Genomic DNA, 19210 nt, shown 5'->3' on the forward strand with positions numbered 1-19210 from the left:
TGGGCATAAGGACAAATGGATTAGGAAAGTAAATGTAAAGATTGGTGTGGGAAGGAGGGGTTCTATTTCATGAGACATTGGCACCAATACTTGGACAGGAATGAGCTGTACCTGAACTAAGCTGAGACCACAATCCTAGCAGAAAGAAAGTGCAAGACTGTAGAAAGGACTTAAACCGGTAAAAGATAATCAGGCAGGTTCAATGAAGAGTGCAGGAGGGCATGCCAGAAGCAGCACCAGGCATACCTCAAAATGAGGTGTCAACCTGGTGAAGCTACAACCCAGGACTACTTGCATGCCAAACAGTGTAAGCAGCATGCAATAGACAGAGCTAAGCGATCCCATAACCAACGAAACAGATCTAAGCTCTGCAGACCCACCACATCCAGTCGTGAATGGTGGTGGACAATTAAACAACTAACTGGAGGAGGTGGCTGTACAAATATCCCCATCCTCAATGATGGGGGAGCCCAGCACATCAGTGCAAAAGATAAGGCTGAAGCATTTGCAACAATCTTCAGCCTAAGTGCCGCATTGATCATCCATCTCGGCCTCCTCCTGAAGTCCCCAGCATCACAGATGCCAGTCCTCAGCCAATTCGATTCACTCCATGTGATATCAAGAACGACTGAAGGCACTGGATACTGCAAAGGCTATGGGCCCTGACGACATTCCGGCAATAGAACAAAGAACAGTACAGCACAGGAACAGGCCATTCGGCCCTCCAAGCCTGCGCCGATCTTGATGCCTGCCTAAACTAACACCTTCTGCACTTCCGGGGCCCATATCCCTCTATTCCCTTCCTATTCATATATTTGTCAAGATGTCTCTTAAACGTCGCTATCGTATCTGCTTCCACCACCTCCCCTGGCAGCAAGTTCCAGGCACTCACCACCCTCTGTGTAAAAACCTTGCCTCGCACATCCCCTCTAAACTTTGCCCCTTGCACCTTAAACCTATGTCCCCTAGTAACTGACTCTTCCACCCTGGGAACCAGCTTCTGACTATCCACTCTGTCCATGCCGCTGATAACTTTGTAAACCTCTATCATGTTGCCCCTCCACCTCCGTCGTTCCAGTGAAAACATTCCAAGTTTATCCAACCTCTCCTCATAGCTAATGCCCTCCAGACCAGGCAACATCCTGGTAAACCTCCTCTGTACCCTCTCCAAAGCCTCCACGTCCTTCCTGACAGGGAAGCAAGCCATCACTGCGCCCCACTCAGCCCTCCAACTAAACCTCAATTTGCATATTTAAACATGACCAACGCACCCTCTAAATTTTTTTCTAGTGCACAGCAGATTTGTGTAAGTGTGTGAGCCCTTCAAATTTTTTTGTGTATTCCCTTTAAATTTTTTTGCATGATCACGCACACACGGTAGCTTAAAAGGGCCCACTTGTGCTCGGCCTGCATGGAAACTTTTGGATTGCTGTGCGGCTGTGCAGCTTAGAGGGAACGTTGAATATGACCTCAGTGCTTTCCTCCAGGTATCTTGCTCACCTGCTGAAAAGAGCAGGTAAACATCATGGGACAACAAAATCAGAGGGAGCTAAATGACAGTCATCATTTTAACTGCCCCAGCCCAGTTTCCACCAAGCAGAGGGAGTTAAAATCAGGGCCTTAAACATAATTCTGCCACATGTATATGCAGAGAGCTGGCTCATGTACATCAAATTCCTGGAACCTGAATTAAAATGACACCAATGTAAAAGCAGTTTGAGATTCCTGTGGTGAGCATAAAAAAGATTTATCCATTGAAAGTACATTTATAGTTTACTACAATACCCTTTAGCACACATTTCTATTCTGTAAAAGTATTTTTTTTCCAGTGCTACACATCTAGTATTGAAGATCTCAACAAAATACTGAAGCTTGATTCGAATGTTGCTGAGGCTCAGAAAGAATTGCTGGAAGTTTCTGAACTTTTGGAAGAGGGGGGAAAAGGAGAATCTCTCTACAAGACCAGTAATCAAGAAAAACAGAGAAAAAATATCCAGATAGAGGAGGTATGTGTTTTATTCTAAATCACTTGACAATGTTTAACTGATTCAGGTGGACTTACATTGCACTAGACTGGTGTGAAACAGCTACTTGGGGGAAATCTCAAATTCTTCATGGCTTTAGTGAACTTGGCAGTCAGGAGACAGACATTTTTGCACTAAATAGCTTCCAAACCATCCTGGTTAGCATGAAATTGGCTTGAGCATGAGAGGGCTACCAAATGAGCCAAGTTGACACTCTAGCAGCTAGTGGAAGGATGTAGGTCACTAGCTCTTAGCGTATGGGCATTGCACAGCAGGCAGCAACATCCAAGTAAACTTGCAGGTTATTTAAGGCCAATGGCTAGGATGACTTGGCTTTACTACCCTAACATCCTACTAAATCTGATTCTGCAATCCCACACTACCATCATGGAAAATTTGTGGTAACACAGCTTGTAATTTTCCACCCAGTAAAATTAACAGACAGAAAAATCACAGGCTGCACTGCTGCAGTTTCTCATGATGTGCTCCCAACTGGAAGCACTGATTGCAGCTTCAACTCTAATATAAAAGCAGCTTTTATGTGTTTGACAAATGCCAAGATATTAGGTCAGTTTCCACATGCACACTAATGAAGCTCAGCTTACCTCTCCGTAGCCTCTAATTCCCTCAACGGCTTCCTACTTCTGTGTTGTCAGACTGCTTGACCGACATCCAATCTTGGATGAGTCATTAGTTTCTCCAGCTCAACATTGGAAAAACTGAAGCTGCTATTTTCAGGGTATATCACAAAGTTGCTACTGATTCCATTGCCCGCTCTGGTCATCTCAGTTTGTACCAAGCTATTTGCAACTTTGGTTTCCTTTTCAATTCTGAGTTGAGTTTCAGAGCACATATCCTGTGTGAATGACAAAGACTGCTTACTTTCACATCCTCAACACTGCCAACATCTATCCACTGCTGAAAATCTTATATATACACCTTTGTCAGTTCCAGACTTGAAGGGCTGAATCTTAGCTCCCAAAAACAGGTGGATTGAGGTTAAAATTCAAAAAAATCTGTAACAGGAACGCAACCCGCCCACTTCCGCCAGGCAATCAATCAGCTAGTGGGTTGTTCGTTTAAATATTATAACAAGGCTGCGTGCCTTCATTTTAACGGTCATTCTATTTTTAACAAAACCTTGGGAAACCTGGCAAGTAAAAAGGAGGCGAGAAGGGTCGCATCATGAGGTAAGTGGCTTATAGGCCAAATTGAGCAGGAGTGCTTCCTCCAATTACAACAAGGTACCCAATAATCTCTCTCCATGCCCCCTTCTCCCCCCACCCGCAGCGATCTGTCTGCTCACCCCCACCCATCAACTATCGGAACCCGCCCCCTCCCACCACCATTGAACAGCTACCACCACCTCCCCCACCCCACCCCCCCGCCCCCCACCAACTAGACCTATCTGTTCTCTTCAGGTGCGGCCTTGTACTGCAGGCTTTGCTGCCTGACAGGCTATCAGCCTAACAGTCAGACTGACTGGGTGGGAAACTGACAGGAAAATAAATTTTAAAAAGCTCTGCAGTTAAAAACTGATGTACCTTTGGGAAACCTGTTCTTCCTGGTTTTCTGATCTCAAAACTGTTTCACCACTCACCCTTGCCACGGCACGGATCACACGTCTGGGCTAAAGTCCAGGCCAAAATTACCAACACTTTCCTTGCTGACATCCTCTCCTCCACATTCCATAAATTTCGGTTGAACACAAGAAATAGGTGCAGGAGTAGACCATTTGGCCCATCAGGCCTGCTCCATCATTTAATACAGTCATGGCTGATTCTAGGCTTCAACTCCACTTTTTTGCCCGCTCGCCATATTACTTGATTGTCTGAGACCAAAAATCTTTGTCTATCCTAGCCTTAGATGTGTTCAACGATGGAGCATCCACAACCCTCTGGGGTAGAGAATTCCAAAGATTCACAACCCTTTGAGTGAAGTAATTTCTCCTCACCTCAGTCCTAAATGTTCAGCCCCTTATCCTAAGACTGTGCCCCATGTTTTAGATTTCCCAATGAGCGGAAGCAATCTCTGAGTCCACCTTATCCAACCCCTTCAGAATCTTGTACATTTCATTGAGAGCTCCTCTCAATCTTCTAAACTCCAGAGAATATAGACCCAATTTACTTAGCCTCTCGTCACAAGACAGCCCCCTTATCTCAGGGAACAATTCAGTGAACCTTTGCTGTACCACCTCCAATGTAAGTATGTCCTTTCTTAATTGTGGAAACCAAAACTGCACACATTACTCCAGATGTGATCTCACCAAAACCCTGTACAATTGCAGCAAGATTTCTTTATTCCTGTACTCTAATCCCCTTGCAATAAAGGCCAACATGCCATTTGCCTTCCTAATTGCTTGCTGTACCCGCATACTAACTTTCTGCATTGCTTGTACAAGCACACTCAAGTCGCTTTGAACATCAACACTAAAGAGTTTCGCACCTGTTAAAAAATATTCTGCTTTTCTATTCTTACAACCAAAGAAAATAACTTCACACTTCCCTACATTATACTCCATCTGCCATCTAGTTGCCCACTCACAGCATGTCTATATCCGTTTGCAGCCTCTCTGTATCCTCCCCATAGCTTACTTAGCTTTCCACGTACCTTTGTATCATCAGCAAACTTAGATACATTACTCTCTGTCTCTTCATCTAAGTCATTAATATAGATTGTAAATAGCTGAGGCGCCAGCCCTGTTCCTTGCGACACTCCACTATTTACTGCCTGTCAACTTGAAAATGCCCCATTTATGCAGAGGTTAGTGCAGGAGTTCCTCAGGGTAGTGTCCTAGGCTCAACCATCTTCAGCTGCTTCACCAATGAACTTCCTTCAATCATAAGGTCAGAATTGGGGATGTTTACTGATGATTGCACAATGTTCAGCACCTTTCACGACTCCTCAGATACTGAAGCAGTCCATGTAGAAATGCAACAAGACCTGGACAATATCCAGGCTTGGGCTGATAAGTGTCAAGTAACATTCGTGCCATACAAGTGCCAGGTGATGGCCGTCTCCAACAAGAGAGAATCTAACCATCTCCCCTTTACATTCAATGGCATTACAAAGCACAGTACAGCACAGGAACAGGCCATTCGGCCCTCCAAGCCTGCGCCGATCTTGATGCCTGCCTAAACTAAAACCTTCTGCACTTCCGGGGACCGTATCCCTCTATTCCCATCCTATTCATGTATTTGTCAAGATGCCTCTAAAACGTCGCTATCGTACCTGCTTCCACCATCTCCCCCGGCAGCAAGTTCCAGGCACTCACCACCCTCTGTGTAAAGAACTTGCCTCACACATCCCCTCTAAACTTTGCCCCTCGCATCTTAAACCTATGTCCCCTAGTAACTGACTCTTCCACCCTGGGAAAAAGCTTCTGACTATCCACTCTGTCCATGCCGCTCATAACTTTGTAAACCTCTATCATGTCACCCCTCCATCTCCGTCGTTCCAGTGAAAACAATCCGAGTTTATCCAACCTTTCCTCATAGCTAATGCCCTCCAGACCAGGCAACATCCTGGTAAACCTCTTCTGTACCCTCTCCAAAGCCTCCATGTCCTTCTGGTAGTGTGGCGACCAGAATTGAACGCAATATTCTAAGTGTGGCCTAACTAAAGTTCTGTACAGCTGCAGCATGACTTGCCAATTTTTACTCTATGCCCTGACCGATGAAGGCAAGCATGCCGTATGCCTTCTTGACTACCTTATCCACCTGCGTTGCCACTTTCAGTGACCTGTGGACCTGTACGCCCAGATCTCTCTGCCTGTCAATATTCCTAAGGGTTCTGCCATTTACTGTATACTTCTCACCTGCATTAGACCTTCCAAAATGCATTACCTCACATTTGTCCGGATTAAACTCCATCTGCCATTTCTCCGCTCAAGTCTCCAACCGATCTATATCCTGCTGTATCCTCTGACAATCCTCATCACTATCCGCAACTCCACCAACCTTTGTGTCGTCCACAAACTTACTAATCAGACCAGCTACATTTTCCTCCAAAACATTTATATATACTACAAACAGCAAAGGTCCCAGCACTGATCCCTGCGGAACACCACTAGTCACATCCCTCCATTCAGAAAAGCACCCTTCCATGCTACCCTCTGTCTTCTATGACCGAGCCAGTTCTGTATCCATCTTGCCAGCTCACCTCTGATCCCGTGTGACTTCACCTTTTGTACGAGTCTGCCATGCGGGACCTTGTCAAAGGCTTTACTAAAGTCCATATAGACAACATCCACCGCCCTTCCCTCATCAATCATCTTCGTCACTTCCTCAAAAAACTCAATCAAATTAGTAAGACACAACCTCCCCTTCACAAAACCATGCTGCCTCTCGCTAATAAGTTCGTTTGTTTCCAAATGGGAGTAAATCCTGTCCCGAAGAATCCTCTCTAATAGTTTCCCTACCACTGACGTAAGGCTCACCGGCCTATAATTTCCTGGATTATCCTTGCCACCCTTCTTAAACAAAGGAACAACATTGGCTATTCTCCAGTCCTCTGGGACCTCACCTGTAGCCAATGAGGATGCAAAGATTTCTGTCAAGGCCCCAGCAATTTCTTCCCTTGCCTCCCTCAGTATTCTAGGGTAGATCGCATCAGGCCCAGGGGACTTATCTACCTTAATGCTTTGCAAGACACCCAACACCTCCTTTTTGATAATGAGATGACTGAGACTATCTGCACTCCCTTACCTAGGCTCATCATCCACCGTCCTTCTCTTTGGTGAATACTGATGCAAAGTATTCATTTAGTACCTCACCCATTTCCTCTGGCTCCACACATAGATTCCCTTCTCTGTCCTTGAGTGGGCCAACCCTTTCCCTAGTTACCCTCTTGCTCTTTATATACGTATAAAAAGCCTTGGGATTTTCCTTAATCCTGTTTGCCAATGACTTTTCATGACCCCTTTTAGCCCTCCTGACTCCTTGCTTAAGTTCCTTCCTACTGTCTTTATATTCCTCAAGGGATTCGTCTGTTCCTAGCCTTCCAGCCCTTACGAATGCTTCCTTTTTCTTTTTGACAAGGCTCACAATATCCCGCGTTCTCCAAGGTTCCCGAAACTTGCCAAACTTATCCTTCTTCCTCACAGGAACATGCTGGTCCTGGATTCTAATCAACTGACGTTTGAAAGACTCCCACATGTCAGATGTTGTTTACCCTCAAACAACCGCCCCCAATCTAAATTCTTCAGTTCCTGCCTAATATTGTTATAATTAGCCTTCCCCCAATTTAGCACCTTCACCCGAGGACTACTCTTATCCTTATCCACAAGTACCTTAAAACTTACGGAATTATGGTCACTGTTCCCAAAATGCTCCCCTACTGAAACTTTGACCACCTGGCCGGGCTCATTCCCCAATACCAGGTCCAGTACGGCCCCATCCCTAGTTGGACTATCTACATATTGTCTCAAGAAGCCCTCCTGGATGCTCCTTACAAATTCTGCCCCATCCAAGCCCCTAGCACTAAGTGAGTCCCAGTCAATATAGGGGAAGTTAAAATCACCCACCACTACAACCCTGTTACCTTTACATCTTTCCAAAATCAGTCTACATATCTGCTCCTCTACCTCCCGCTGGCTGTTGGGAGGCCTGTAGTAAACCCCCAACATCATGACTGCACCCTTCCTATTCCTGAGCTCCACCCATATTGCCTCGCTGTATGACCCCTCCAAGGTGTCCTCCCGCAGTACAGCTGTGATATTCTCCTTAACCAGTAATGCAACTCCCCCACCCCTTTTACATCCTCCTCTATCCCGCCTGAAGCTTCTAAATCCTGGAACATTTAGCAGCCAATCCTGTCCTTCCCTCAACCAAGTCTCTGTAATAGCAACAACATCATAGTTCCAAGTACTAATCCAAGCTCGAAGTTCATCTGCCTTACCTGTTATACTTCTCGCATTGAAACAAATGCACTTCAGACCAGCAGTCCCACTGTGCTCCGCAACATCTCCCTGCCTGCTCTTCCTCTTCGTCTTACTGGCCTTATTTACTAGTTCCCCCTCATTTATTTCACTTGCTGTTCTACTGCTCTGGTTCCCACCAGATCGCTGAATCCCCCACTATCAATATCCTGGGGGTTACCATTGACCAGAAACTGAACTGGAGTAGCGATACAAAAACTGTGGCTGCAAGAGCAGGTCAGAGACTAGGAATCCTGCACCTCCTGACTCCCCAGAGCCTATCCGCCATCTACAAGGCACAAGTCCGGAGTGTAATGGAATACTCTCCACTTGCCTGGATGGGTGCAGCTCCAACAGCACTCGAGAAGCTCGACACCATCCAGGACAAAGCAGCCCGCTTGATTGGCACCCCATCCACAAACATTCACTCCCTCCACCACCGACGCACAGTGGCAGGAGTGTGTACCATCTACACGATGCGCTGCAGCAACGCACCAAGGCTACTCAGGCAGCACCTTCCAAACCTGCGACCTCTACCACCTGGAAGGACAAGGGCAGGGAACACCGCCACCTGCAAGTTCTCCTTCAAGCCACACACTTTCCTGACTTGGAACTATGTCACCATTCCTTAACTGTCACGGGGTCAAAATCCTAGAACTTCCTTTCTAATAGCACTGTGGGTATACCTCGCCTAAATGGACTGCAGCGGTTCAAGAAGGTAGCTCACCGTCACCTTCTCATGGGCCATTTGGGATGAACAATAAAAGCTGGCCTGGCCAGTGATGCCCACATCCCAAGAAACCAGTAAAAAAAAATTGCCCACTCTTTGCTTCCTGTCTGTTAACCAATTCTCTCTCTATCCATGTTAATGTATTACCCCCAACTCCATGAATGATCTTGCCTATTAACCTTTCATGTAGCACCAAATCGAATGCCTTTTGGAAGTCCAGGTATGCTACATCTACTGGTTCCCCTTTATCTACCCTACTGATTACATCCTCAAAAAACTCTAATAAATTTGTCAAACAGGTTTTTCCTTTAGAAAAACCATGTTGATGTATTCTAATCATACTGTACTTTTCTAAGTGGATTGTTAAGACTTCTTTAATAATAGATTGCAGCATTTTGCCAACGACTGATGTTCAGTTAACTGGCCTGTAGTTCACTATTTTCACTCTCCCTCCTTTCTTGAAAAGTGGTGTAACTTTTGCCAATTTCCAATCTGATGCGACTGTTCCCAAATCTAAGGAATTTTGGAAAATTATATCTAGCGCATCCACTATCTCTGCATCTCTTTTAGAACCGTAGGGTGTAGGCCATCAGGTCCCGCAAATTTGTTGGATTTTAGTCCCTTAAGCTTCTGCAATACTTTTTCTCTACTGATATTAATTTCCTCACTCTTTTTAGCCCCTAGGTTGCTATACATATCCTCTCCTGCACTAAGTCCCACTTGCCCATCATTCTTGTCCTCACTGACATCCAGTGATTTCCCATCTCATAATACCTTATACTTAAAGTTTTCGTACTCAGCTTTAAAGCCTTTACGGCTTTGTTGACCCTACATCTGCAACCTTCTACATCCCTATCATCCTCACCTCAAACATTCAGCTCCTTTGACTCCATTCCTTTGTGCATCCCCCTGCCCCCTGTCTTTACCCCACTACTGGTAGCAGAGTTATCAGCTGCTTCACTCCTACTGTCTAGAACTCCCTCTCTAAACATCTCCACCTTTCTCTTTTAAAACCTCCTCATGACCATCTGTTTGACAAAGCTTTCTGTCACTGCTTTTCCAACTTAGCGTCAATTATTTATGTCAGTCTGTGAAACGCTTTAGAGTGTATTTATGTTGAATGTGCTATATAAATGCATGTTATTCCAGTGGCAATGATAGCAACAGCAGAAACAGTTATAATTTAGTGTTGGACAGGATTAAACAGAACACTTTGCTGTAGATTTCTCACTAGGAATGAGATAAGTCCTCTCAGGTTCTCCTAGTTTAAATCAGGTGACACGACCGAGGCTGGAGGAGTGCACTATCTTTCTCTAATTCCACTTCTCCACAGGTTACAACATATATTTAAATGTTTTACCCAGTTACCGATACGGCCATTTATATACTTTATCGATTTTAGTATCAGAATAAAATCCACCAACCAGGTAATAAACAACTAAATTATTAATTTATTATAAAACAAGACTTATTCAATAAAGATGCAAAGCTTATTAACACACAGGTTGAAATATTAAAAGTTTCCTTCTAAATTAACCCGACACACGCACACACACCGGTTAAAGAAAAAATAAATAAGTTTTCTCTGCAGAGATCTCTTTACAAAGAAGACAAAAAAATACTTTAGCCAAATACTTGTGAATTCTTGAAGGAAAAGGATAAGATATGGTATGTTCCCAGCTGGTTCTTTATTCTGTTGTCCAAATACGCATAGGTGGCTGTCACTGGGATATTTTTGGAGCAGTTTTTTTCAGGCGATGTCGTAGATGAGTCTGGCAGGTTCTCCAGGAGAATCACTGCATCAGGGATTTCAGCTATCACCCTGGATTTTTAGGGTTTCTCAAAGAGGTGGAGAAAGGATGAGCTGGTGGCTGCTCTCTTAGCAGGCTTGCCCCCAACTGACTCAAAATAATATCCAAAAACGAAACCATAGGAACACAGGAACAGGAGTAGGCCATTCAGCCCATCGAGTCTGCTCCGCCATTCAATACAATCATGGTTGATCATCCACTTCAATGCCTTTTTCCCACACTATCCCTATATCCCTTTATGTCATTGGTATTTAGAAATCTGTAAATCTCTACTTTAAACATACTCAATGACTGAGCTTCCACAACCAAATCTTGACCACCATAAATCTTGACATGTCACTTCTCAGTAAACGACTCCCATAGTCATCAAGGCTTCTGCTGTTTACTTAAGACATGTGACTTCGAGTAAGGGTTTGTTTTTAAACAAAGTACCATGTCCTTCCAGTGACCCTTTTTTGAAAAAAAACGAAGTCCAGCATCTATGGAATCTCTTCAGTCTTTTAAATGAATGAATTCTTGCAATATTTAAACACAAGTCCTCAAAAAATATGAAAAATTGGAGGCACTTTCATAGCACCTCCATCCTTGGAGGAATGAAACACCATTTTAAATGCATTTCATTGCAAAGTGTGGCAAAAAAAATCAGAAGATGAAAAAAAATTAAAACACTTTTACACTCATTCATTATTTACCTATAACTAATACAGTTATGCCCTGCACCATCTTTGTACTCAGATAACTCAAAGCAAGGTTAAATTCTAGACAAAGCATCAGCAATTATATTGTTTTTCCCCGCAATATGGATAATCTTTAAGTGATTAGGCTGCAGTAGTAAGCGCCAACGAAATAGTCTGGCATTCTGGTTTTTGAATTTTTCTACAAAGGCTAGGGGGTTATGATCAGTATATACCAGTGTTTTTCTGTAGTTGTGGCGGACATATACTTCAAAATGTTTAAGAGCTAGTAGTAGACCCAGGGTTTCTTTTTCCACTGTACAGTATTTAGATTGTCGCTTTAGATTTTTAGAAAAATATCCCACTGGCCTTTCTATGCCTGATTCATCATCTTGTAACAGGACTGCACCGACCCCCCCAGTCACTAGCACCAACTACTACCTTGAAGGGCTTAGTGAAATTTGGGGCAGCTAACACTGGTTCATTGATCAAAATGGCTTTCAGCCTCTCAAAAGATGCTTGGCACTCTCCTGACCACACTACCTTGGCTTTTTTTTTGTAGCAAATCAATCAGTGGAGCAGCCATAGTGCTGAAATTTGGTACAAACTTGCAGTACAAACCACACATCCCCAAAAACCATATGATTTCTCGTTTAGTCTTAGGGGCAGGGAATTCTATTAATGCTTGAACTTTTTGCTGTTCTTGGCAACACTTCTTGCCCTACTATATGCCTAGGTAGGTTGCCAGCGCTTTTGTAAATTCACTTTTGGCAAGGTTTATCACGAAATCAACCAACTATAATTTTCTAAACAGAGCTTCTAGATTTTTTTTATTCATTCATGGGATGTGGGCGATGCTGGCCAGGCCAGCATTTATTGCCCATCCCTAATTGCCCTTGAGAAGGTGGTGGTGAGCTGCCTTCTTGAACCGCTGCAGTCCATTTGGGGTAGGTATATCCACAGTGCTGTTAGGAAGGGAGTTCCAGGATTTTGACCCAGCGACAGTGAAGGAACGGCGATGTAGTTCCAAGTCAGGATGGTGTGTGACTTGGAGGGGAACTTGCAGGTGGTGGTGTTCCCATGTATTTGCTGCCCTTGTCCTTCTAGTTGGTAGAGGTCGCAGGTTTGGAAGGTGCTGTCTAAGGAGCCTTGGTGCGTTGCTGCAGTGCATCTTGTAGATGGTACACACTGCTGCCACTGTGCATCGGTGGTGGAGGGAGTGAATGTTTGTAGATGGTGTGCCAATCAAGCGGGCTGCTTTGTCCTGGATGGTGTCGTGCTTCTTGAGTGTTGGAGCTGCACCCATCCAGGCAAGTGGAGAGTATTCCATCACACTCCTGACTTGTGCCTTGTAGATGGCGGGTAGGCTTTGGGGAGTCAGGAGGTGAGTTACTCGCCTCAGGATTCCTAGCCTCTGACCTGCTCTTGTAGCCACGGTATTTATATGGCCACTCCAGTTCAGTTTCTGGTCAATTGTAGCCCCTAGGATGTTGATAGTGGGGGACTCAGTGATGGTAATGCCATTGAATGTCAAGGGGAGATTGTTAGATTCTCTCTTGTTGGAGATGGTCATTGCCTGGCACTTGTGTGGCACGAATGTTACTTGCTACTTATCAGCCCAAGCCTCGATATTGTCCAGGTCTTGCTGCATTTCTACACAGACTGCTTCATTATCTGAGGAGTAACGAATGGTGCTGAACATTGTGCAATCATTAGCAAACATCCCCACTTCTGACCTTATGATTGAAGGAAGGTCATTGATGAAGCAGCTGAAGATGTTTGGGCCTCGGACACTACCCTGAGGAACTCCTGCAGTGATGTCCTGGAGCTCAGATGACTGAATTTCCAACAACCACAACCATCTTCCTTTGTGCTAAGTATGACTCCAACCAGCGGAGGGTTTTCCCCCTGATTCCCATTAACCCCAGTTTTGCTAGGGCTCCTTGATGCCATACTCAGTCAAATGCTGCCTTAATGTCAAGGGCAGTCACTCTCACCTCACTTCTTGAGTTCAGCTCTTTTGTCCATGTTTGAACCAAGGCTGTAATGAGGTCAGGAGCTGAGTGGCCCTGTCGGAACCCAAACTGAGCGTCACTGAGCAGGTTATTGCTAAGCAAGTGCTGGTTGATGGCACTGTTGATGGCACCTTCCATCACTTTACTGATGACTGAGAGTACGCTGATGGGGCGGTAATTGGCCGGGTTGGACTTGTCCTGCTTTTTGTGTACAGGACATACCTGGACAATTTTCCACATTGCAGGGTAGATGTCAGTGTTGTAGCTATACTGGAACAGCTTGGCTAGGGGCGCGGCAAGTTCTGGAGCACAGGTCTTCAGTACTATTGCCGGAATATTGTCAGGGCCCATAGCTTTTGCAGTATCCAGTGCCTTCAGTCGTTTCTTGATATCACGCGGAGTGAATCGAATTGGCTGAAGTCTGGCATCTGTGATGCTGGGGACTTCAGGAGGAGGCCGAGATGGATCATCGACTCGGCACTTCTGGCTGAAGATTGTTGCAAATGCTTCAGCCTTATCTTTCGCACTGATGTGCTGGGCTCCCCCATCATTGAGGATGGGGATATTTGTGGAGCCACTTCCTCCAGTTAGTTTTTTAATTTTCCACCACCATTCGCGGCTGGATGTGGCAGGACCGCAGAGCTTAGATCTAATCCGTTGGTTATGGGATCGCTTAGCTGTGTCTATTGCATGCTGCTTATGCAGTTTGGCACGCAGATAGTCCTGTGTTGTAGCTTCACACCTCATTTTGAGGTATGCCTGGTGCTGCTCCTGGCATGCCCTCCTGCACTCTTCATTGAACCAGGGTTGGTTTCCTGGCTTGATGGTAATGGGAGAGTGGGGGATATGCCAGGCCATGAGGTTACAGATTGTGGTTGAGGACAACTCTGCTGCTGCTGATGGCCCACTGCGCCTCATGGATGCCCAGTTTTGCATTGCTAAATCTGTTCGAAATCTATCCCATTTAGCACGGTGATAGTGCCACACAACACCATGGAGGGTATCCTCAGTGTGAAGGCTGGATTTAGTCTCCACAAGGACTGTGCTGTGGTCACTCCTACCAGTACTGTCATGGACAGATGCATCTCCGGCAGGCAGATTGGTGAGGACGAGGTCAAGTATGTTTTCCCCTCTTGTTGGTTCCCTCACCACCTGCCACATACCCAGTCTAGCAGATATGTCCTTCGGTCTCGGCCAGCTCGGTCAGTAGTGGTGCTACCGAGCCACTCTTGGTGATGGACATTGAAGTCCCCCACCCAGAGTACATTTTGTGCCCTCGCCACCCTCAATGCTTCCTCCCAGTGGTGTTCAACATGGAGGAGTACTGACTCATCAGCTGTGGGAGGGCGGTCGGTGGTAATCAGCAGGAGGTTTCCTTGTCCATGTTTGATCTGATGCCATGAGACTTCGTGGAGTCCAGAGTCGATGTTGAGGACTCCCAGGGCAACTCCCTCCCTACTGTATACCACTGTGCCACCACCTCTGGTGGGTCTGCCCTGCCGATGGGACAGGACATACCCGGGGATGGTGATGGCAGTGTCTGGGACATTGTCTGTAAGGTATGATTCCATGAATGTGACTATGTCAGGCTGTTGCTTGACTAGTCTGTTGGACAGCTCTCCCAACTTTGGCACAAGCCCCCAGATGTTAGTAAGGAGGACTTTGCAGGGTCGACAGGGCTGGGTTTGCCGTTGTCGGTGCCTAGGTCGATGCCGGGTGGTCCGTCCGGTTTCATTCCTAGTTGTTCCAAGTGGTCCTTCCAAGTGTCACTGTATACCAGCACATCATCAAGGTAAACTACACAGTTAGGAAGATTAGCTACCACTTGGTTCATAAGTCTCTGGAAAGTTGCTGGGGTATTTTTTTTAGCCCAAATGGCATCACTCAACATTGAAAAAGACCATCTGGTGTGACAAAGGCCGATATTTCTTTAGCTCAGGGTGTTAAAGGAACCTGCCAGTATCCTTTTAATAAATCTATTTTTGTAAGAAATATGGCACTGCCAACTCCGTCAATACAGCCTTCCAAGTGAGGAATTGGGTAGGGATCTGCCTTTGGTACTGCATTCACCTTTCTGTAGTCTATGCAAAATCTAGTTGAACTGTCAGGCTTTGGCACTAATGTGATTTGGGGAACTCCAGTTGCTTTGACTGAGTTCAGTTAGGCGGTTTTCCAATATGTGTTTAGATTTCTGCTTTCACCTGGACCTGTTTTTCTGGACCTAAGCAATAAGGATGCTGTTTTATAGGAATGGATTCCCCTACATCCACATCAAATATGGCTAAGGTTGTACATTCTGGTTTGTCCCTACAGACCTCTTTAAATGCTGTGAGTAGCCTTGTCAGGTTTTCTCATTGTTCTGCATCTAAGTATGAAAGCATAGTGTCTAATCTCTCTAACAGTTCAGTATTAGCTAACCATATAGTGGAGGTTCAATTTGAGAACTGTCTAGGCCACCTTCTGCCTCATCCTCACTATCCCTTTCATCCTCTCTGTCTCTACTACCTGACATACCTGTGCTTGCTTATCCAGCTCCCGGCGTGATAGTGTTTCAACATATTGATGTGACATAGCCTATTCTTTTTCCGGCAATCTGGGGTGTCAATCAAATTATTTACTTTAGCAATCCTTTTTACGACTCTATATGGTTCACCGAACAGTGCTTTCAGCGGTTCACCCTGTAAAGGCAGTAAGCCTAACACCTCATCCCCTGGTTGAAATGTTTGAGTCTTGGCATGCTTGTCTATCCATTTCTTCATAGTTGTTTGAGAAGCTTTTAGGTGTTCCTGAGCCACTTTGCAGGCTCCTGTGAGCCACCCCTGGGACTTGGATACATAATCTAATACAGAAGAGTCATTCCTCTGTTCTAAAAACTTTTCTTTGATTAGTTTTAGAGGACCTCGTACCTCATGTCTAAAAGCTAATTCAAAAGGACTAAAACTGGTAGACTCATTAGGTGAATCGCTAGTGGCAAACAAAAGAAATTCCAGCCCTTTGCCCCAATCATGGGGATCTTCATGACAGTATTTCCTGATCATCATTTTGAGGGTCTGATGGTACCATTCTAAAGCCCATTGTGTCTGTGGGTGGTATGCTGAGGATTTTAACTGTGTTATACCTGGATTACTCATAACTTACTGAAAAAGTTTAGACAGAAAATTGGAACCTTGATCCAACTGGATCTCAATCCATATTGAGTGAAGAACTGGGTTATCTTCTCGACCACCACCTTAGCAGAGATTGTTGTCAAGGGAATGGCTTCTGGGAACCAAGTAGCCATATCCATAATAGTGAGCATGTATTGATGTCCCACAGCCTACCAACATCCTACTAAATAGTTCCCCAAAAACTGGTATGGGAATTAAAGGTGCCGGTTTTATGGCAGGTTGTGGTTTTCCCACAATCTGGCACATAAGGCACGTTTTACAAAACTGCACCATGTCCTTGTAAAGACCTGGCCAGTAAAAATGTCAACTTATACGTGATTGGGTCCTCCAGATCCCCGCACGTCCTGCAATAAAGATTTCATGGGCTATCCTTAATATTTCCCAGCGATACTTGGTCGCAGGTCTGTGAGGTGGTCTCCATTTCCTCATCAGAATCCCATTTTTCATATAGTAGCCTTCCGGAACTCCCTTTGCTTCAGCTTCAGTTAGAGCCAGTTGTGCAATTTTACTTAACTCTGGATCGGCTTGCTGAGCCTTGATCAGAGAAGACTTATTAAACATTTCCTTTGGATTATCCAAATCCCCAAAGAAAGTTTCAGATATTCAGCTGTCTGTGGTGCCAATTTTACCTCCAACAATGGAATTTGTTTAGCCATTGCTCAGGTAACGACACATGAAGGAAAAATTCCTGGAACCTTTTCCTGCAACTGCCCTGTCTCCTTGACTTCACTTGGTCTTTCTGTGATCTGTCGTACTCTCGGTCAGAGCCCCTTTCTCTACATTGGCCTTGTGTAGCCCAGTAAGTCCCATGAGTTTACTCTGCAACTTCCAACGTTCTGCACAAAGGTGTCCCGCCTTGTGGCACTGGAATCACGTAGGCTTTCGCACCCTCACTTGCACCCTCAGCACCTTCCTTTCCGGCCTGAGGAGGAAATCTCGCGGCGTTCCCAACTATCCTTTCTTGTCCCCGGCTACTTGCCTTTCTTTCACCCTCCCACCTGCTATCCTTCTTGGGTTTGTGGGGGTGACAGAAAAAGGATTTGGGCTTGTAAACAAGCTCGCAATCATCAGCTATCTCAGCTGCCTGCCTGGCTGTTGAAACCTTCTTGGTCTCTGTATGGGTTCTTGCTAACAGAGGGAGTGAATTTTTAAATTCTTCCAGGAGAATTATTTCCCTAAGGGTTTCATACATGGTCTCTACCTTTAGTGCCCGCATCCAACGATCAAAGTTAATTTGCTTTACCCTCTCAGATTCTATATAAGTCTGCCCAGACTGTTTCCGGAGGTTCCAAAATTTCTGCCTGTAAGCTTCAGGGGCCAACTCATAAGCAGCGAGAATAGCCTTTTTTGCCATGTCATAATTTGCAGAAGCCTCCTCAGAAAGCATGGCATAAACCTCATGAGCTCTGCCTTATCAACCTGCTTTGCATGAGCAGTGTCCAGTTTTCTTTCAGCCACCCCTCATCTGTTTAGCTAGTTTTTCAAAAGAAATGAAAAATGCTTCTGCATCCCTTTCCTCAAACTTTGGGAGGGTGATCAACAGCTCATGGTCTCACTTAATCCCTAGTATGACCAGATATTTTCATATTTTCTAGGACTGCTCATTCATCAGCTGATTGGACAGGATCTATAAAGTGGACTGAATCTTCTGCAAACGTGCTAAATATAATGTTCCAGCAAAAGACATAACCCATGATTACTTTGTGACTTGATTTACACACCTGTGAAGCACCTTGGGGCTTGCATAAATTTAAATAGTTCTCCACTGGGTCCTGGGTTGCAGTCAGGTCTTTCCTCATCAGAACTTTCCCTGGAGCCAAGGCCACCCTGCTGTTTTAGTTCCAGCCTTTTTAATTGGAATACCCTTTCTTGCTCCCTTTCTCTCTCATGCCTTTCATCTTTTTCCTTTTCCCTTTTTCTTTGCCACTCTAGTTCCAGCTACCGAAATGCTCTTTCTTTTTATTTTTCCTCTCTTTTTCCTTTCATGTCCTCTTCATGTCTAACTGAATCTGTGCCATTGTTACTGTGTCTTTTTCCAATTCCACTCATCCCTCTGGCTCTTTCACTTCAATCTTCAGCTGTCTGGCCACTAGTCCCTGAATTTCAGGTCTCCTAGCTTTTGATCTAATATGTACCTTCAAGTTCTCCACCACACTTAACAGCTCGCCAATGGACAGTGCCTTTAACGAATCATAATTTATACCCGACTGCTTCACAAATGCACTTGCATCAAAAGAAGCCATTCTAGTAGTGTAAGCTTCACTCTAATATACAAGAAACCAGGCATTTTTCTTTTCCCCCTTTTCAATTATTATTACCCCACTTACAATTGCATTTCGTTGGCTCCCACACCGAACCCCCAATTATATGTTACAACCAAGGCTGGAGGAGTGCACGGTCTTTCTCTAGGTACGCTTCTCCATGGGTCACAGCATATCACAGAATTGTTACACTGGAGAAGGAGGCCATTCGGCCCATCATGTCTGCACCAGCTGTCCTAATGAGCATTTCACCTAGTGCCATTCCCTGCCTTCTCCCCATAACCCTGCACATTCTTCCTTTTCAGATAACAGTCTAATTCCCCTTTGAATGCTTCGATTGAACCTGCCTCCACCACACTCTCAGGCAGTGCATTCTACTTGCTGCATGAAGAACACTTTCCTCATGTAGCTTCTGATTCTTTTACCAATTGCTATAATTCTGTGCCCTCTCATTATCAATCCTTTCATGAGTGGGAACAGTTTCTCCCTATCTACTCTGTCCAGACCCTTATATTTAACTGTTTTACGCAGTTACTGATACAGCCAATTATATACTTTATCGATTTTAGTTTCAGAATAAAACCCACCAGTTAGGTTTCTTTAATAAGCAG

The 19210-nt window shown here is 44.9% G+C and overlaps 1 protein-coding gene across 8 annotated transcripts in view; it reads left to right on the top strand.

Annotated features, from left to right (window-relative positions):
• Window positions 1-19210, top strand: part of LOC137370145 (sperm-associated antigen 1-like) — a 213841-nt gene that overhangs the window by 158865 nt on the left and 35766 nt on the right. For all 8 annotated transcript variants that reach the window (XM_068032366.1, XM_068032362.1, XM_068032364.1 and 5 more), the window contains one exon: window positions 1830-2006. In XM_068032366.1, coding sequence (XP_067888467.1) covers window positions 1830-2006 — 177 coding nt within the window. The remainder of the gene's footprint in view (window positions 1-1829; window positions 2007-19210) is intronic.

The sequence above is a fragment of the Heterodontus francisci genome, chromosome 5 (assembly GCF_036365525.1).
Source record: "Heterodontus francisci isolate sHetFra1 chromosome 5, sHetFra1.hap1, whole genome shotgun sequence".
NCBI classification, from domain to species: Eukaryota; Metazoa; Chordata; class Chondrichthyes; order Heterodontiformes; family Heterodontidae; genus Heterodontus; species Heterodontus francisci.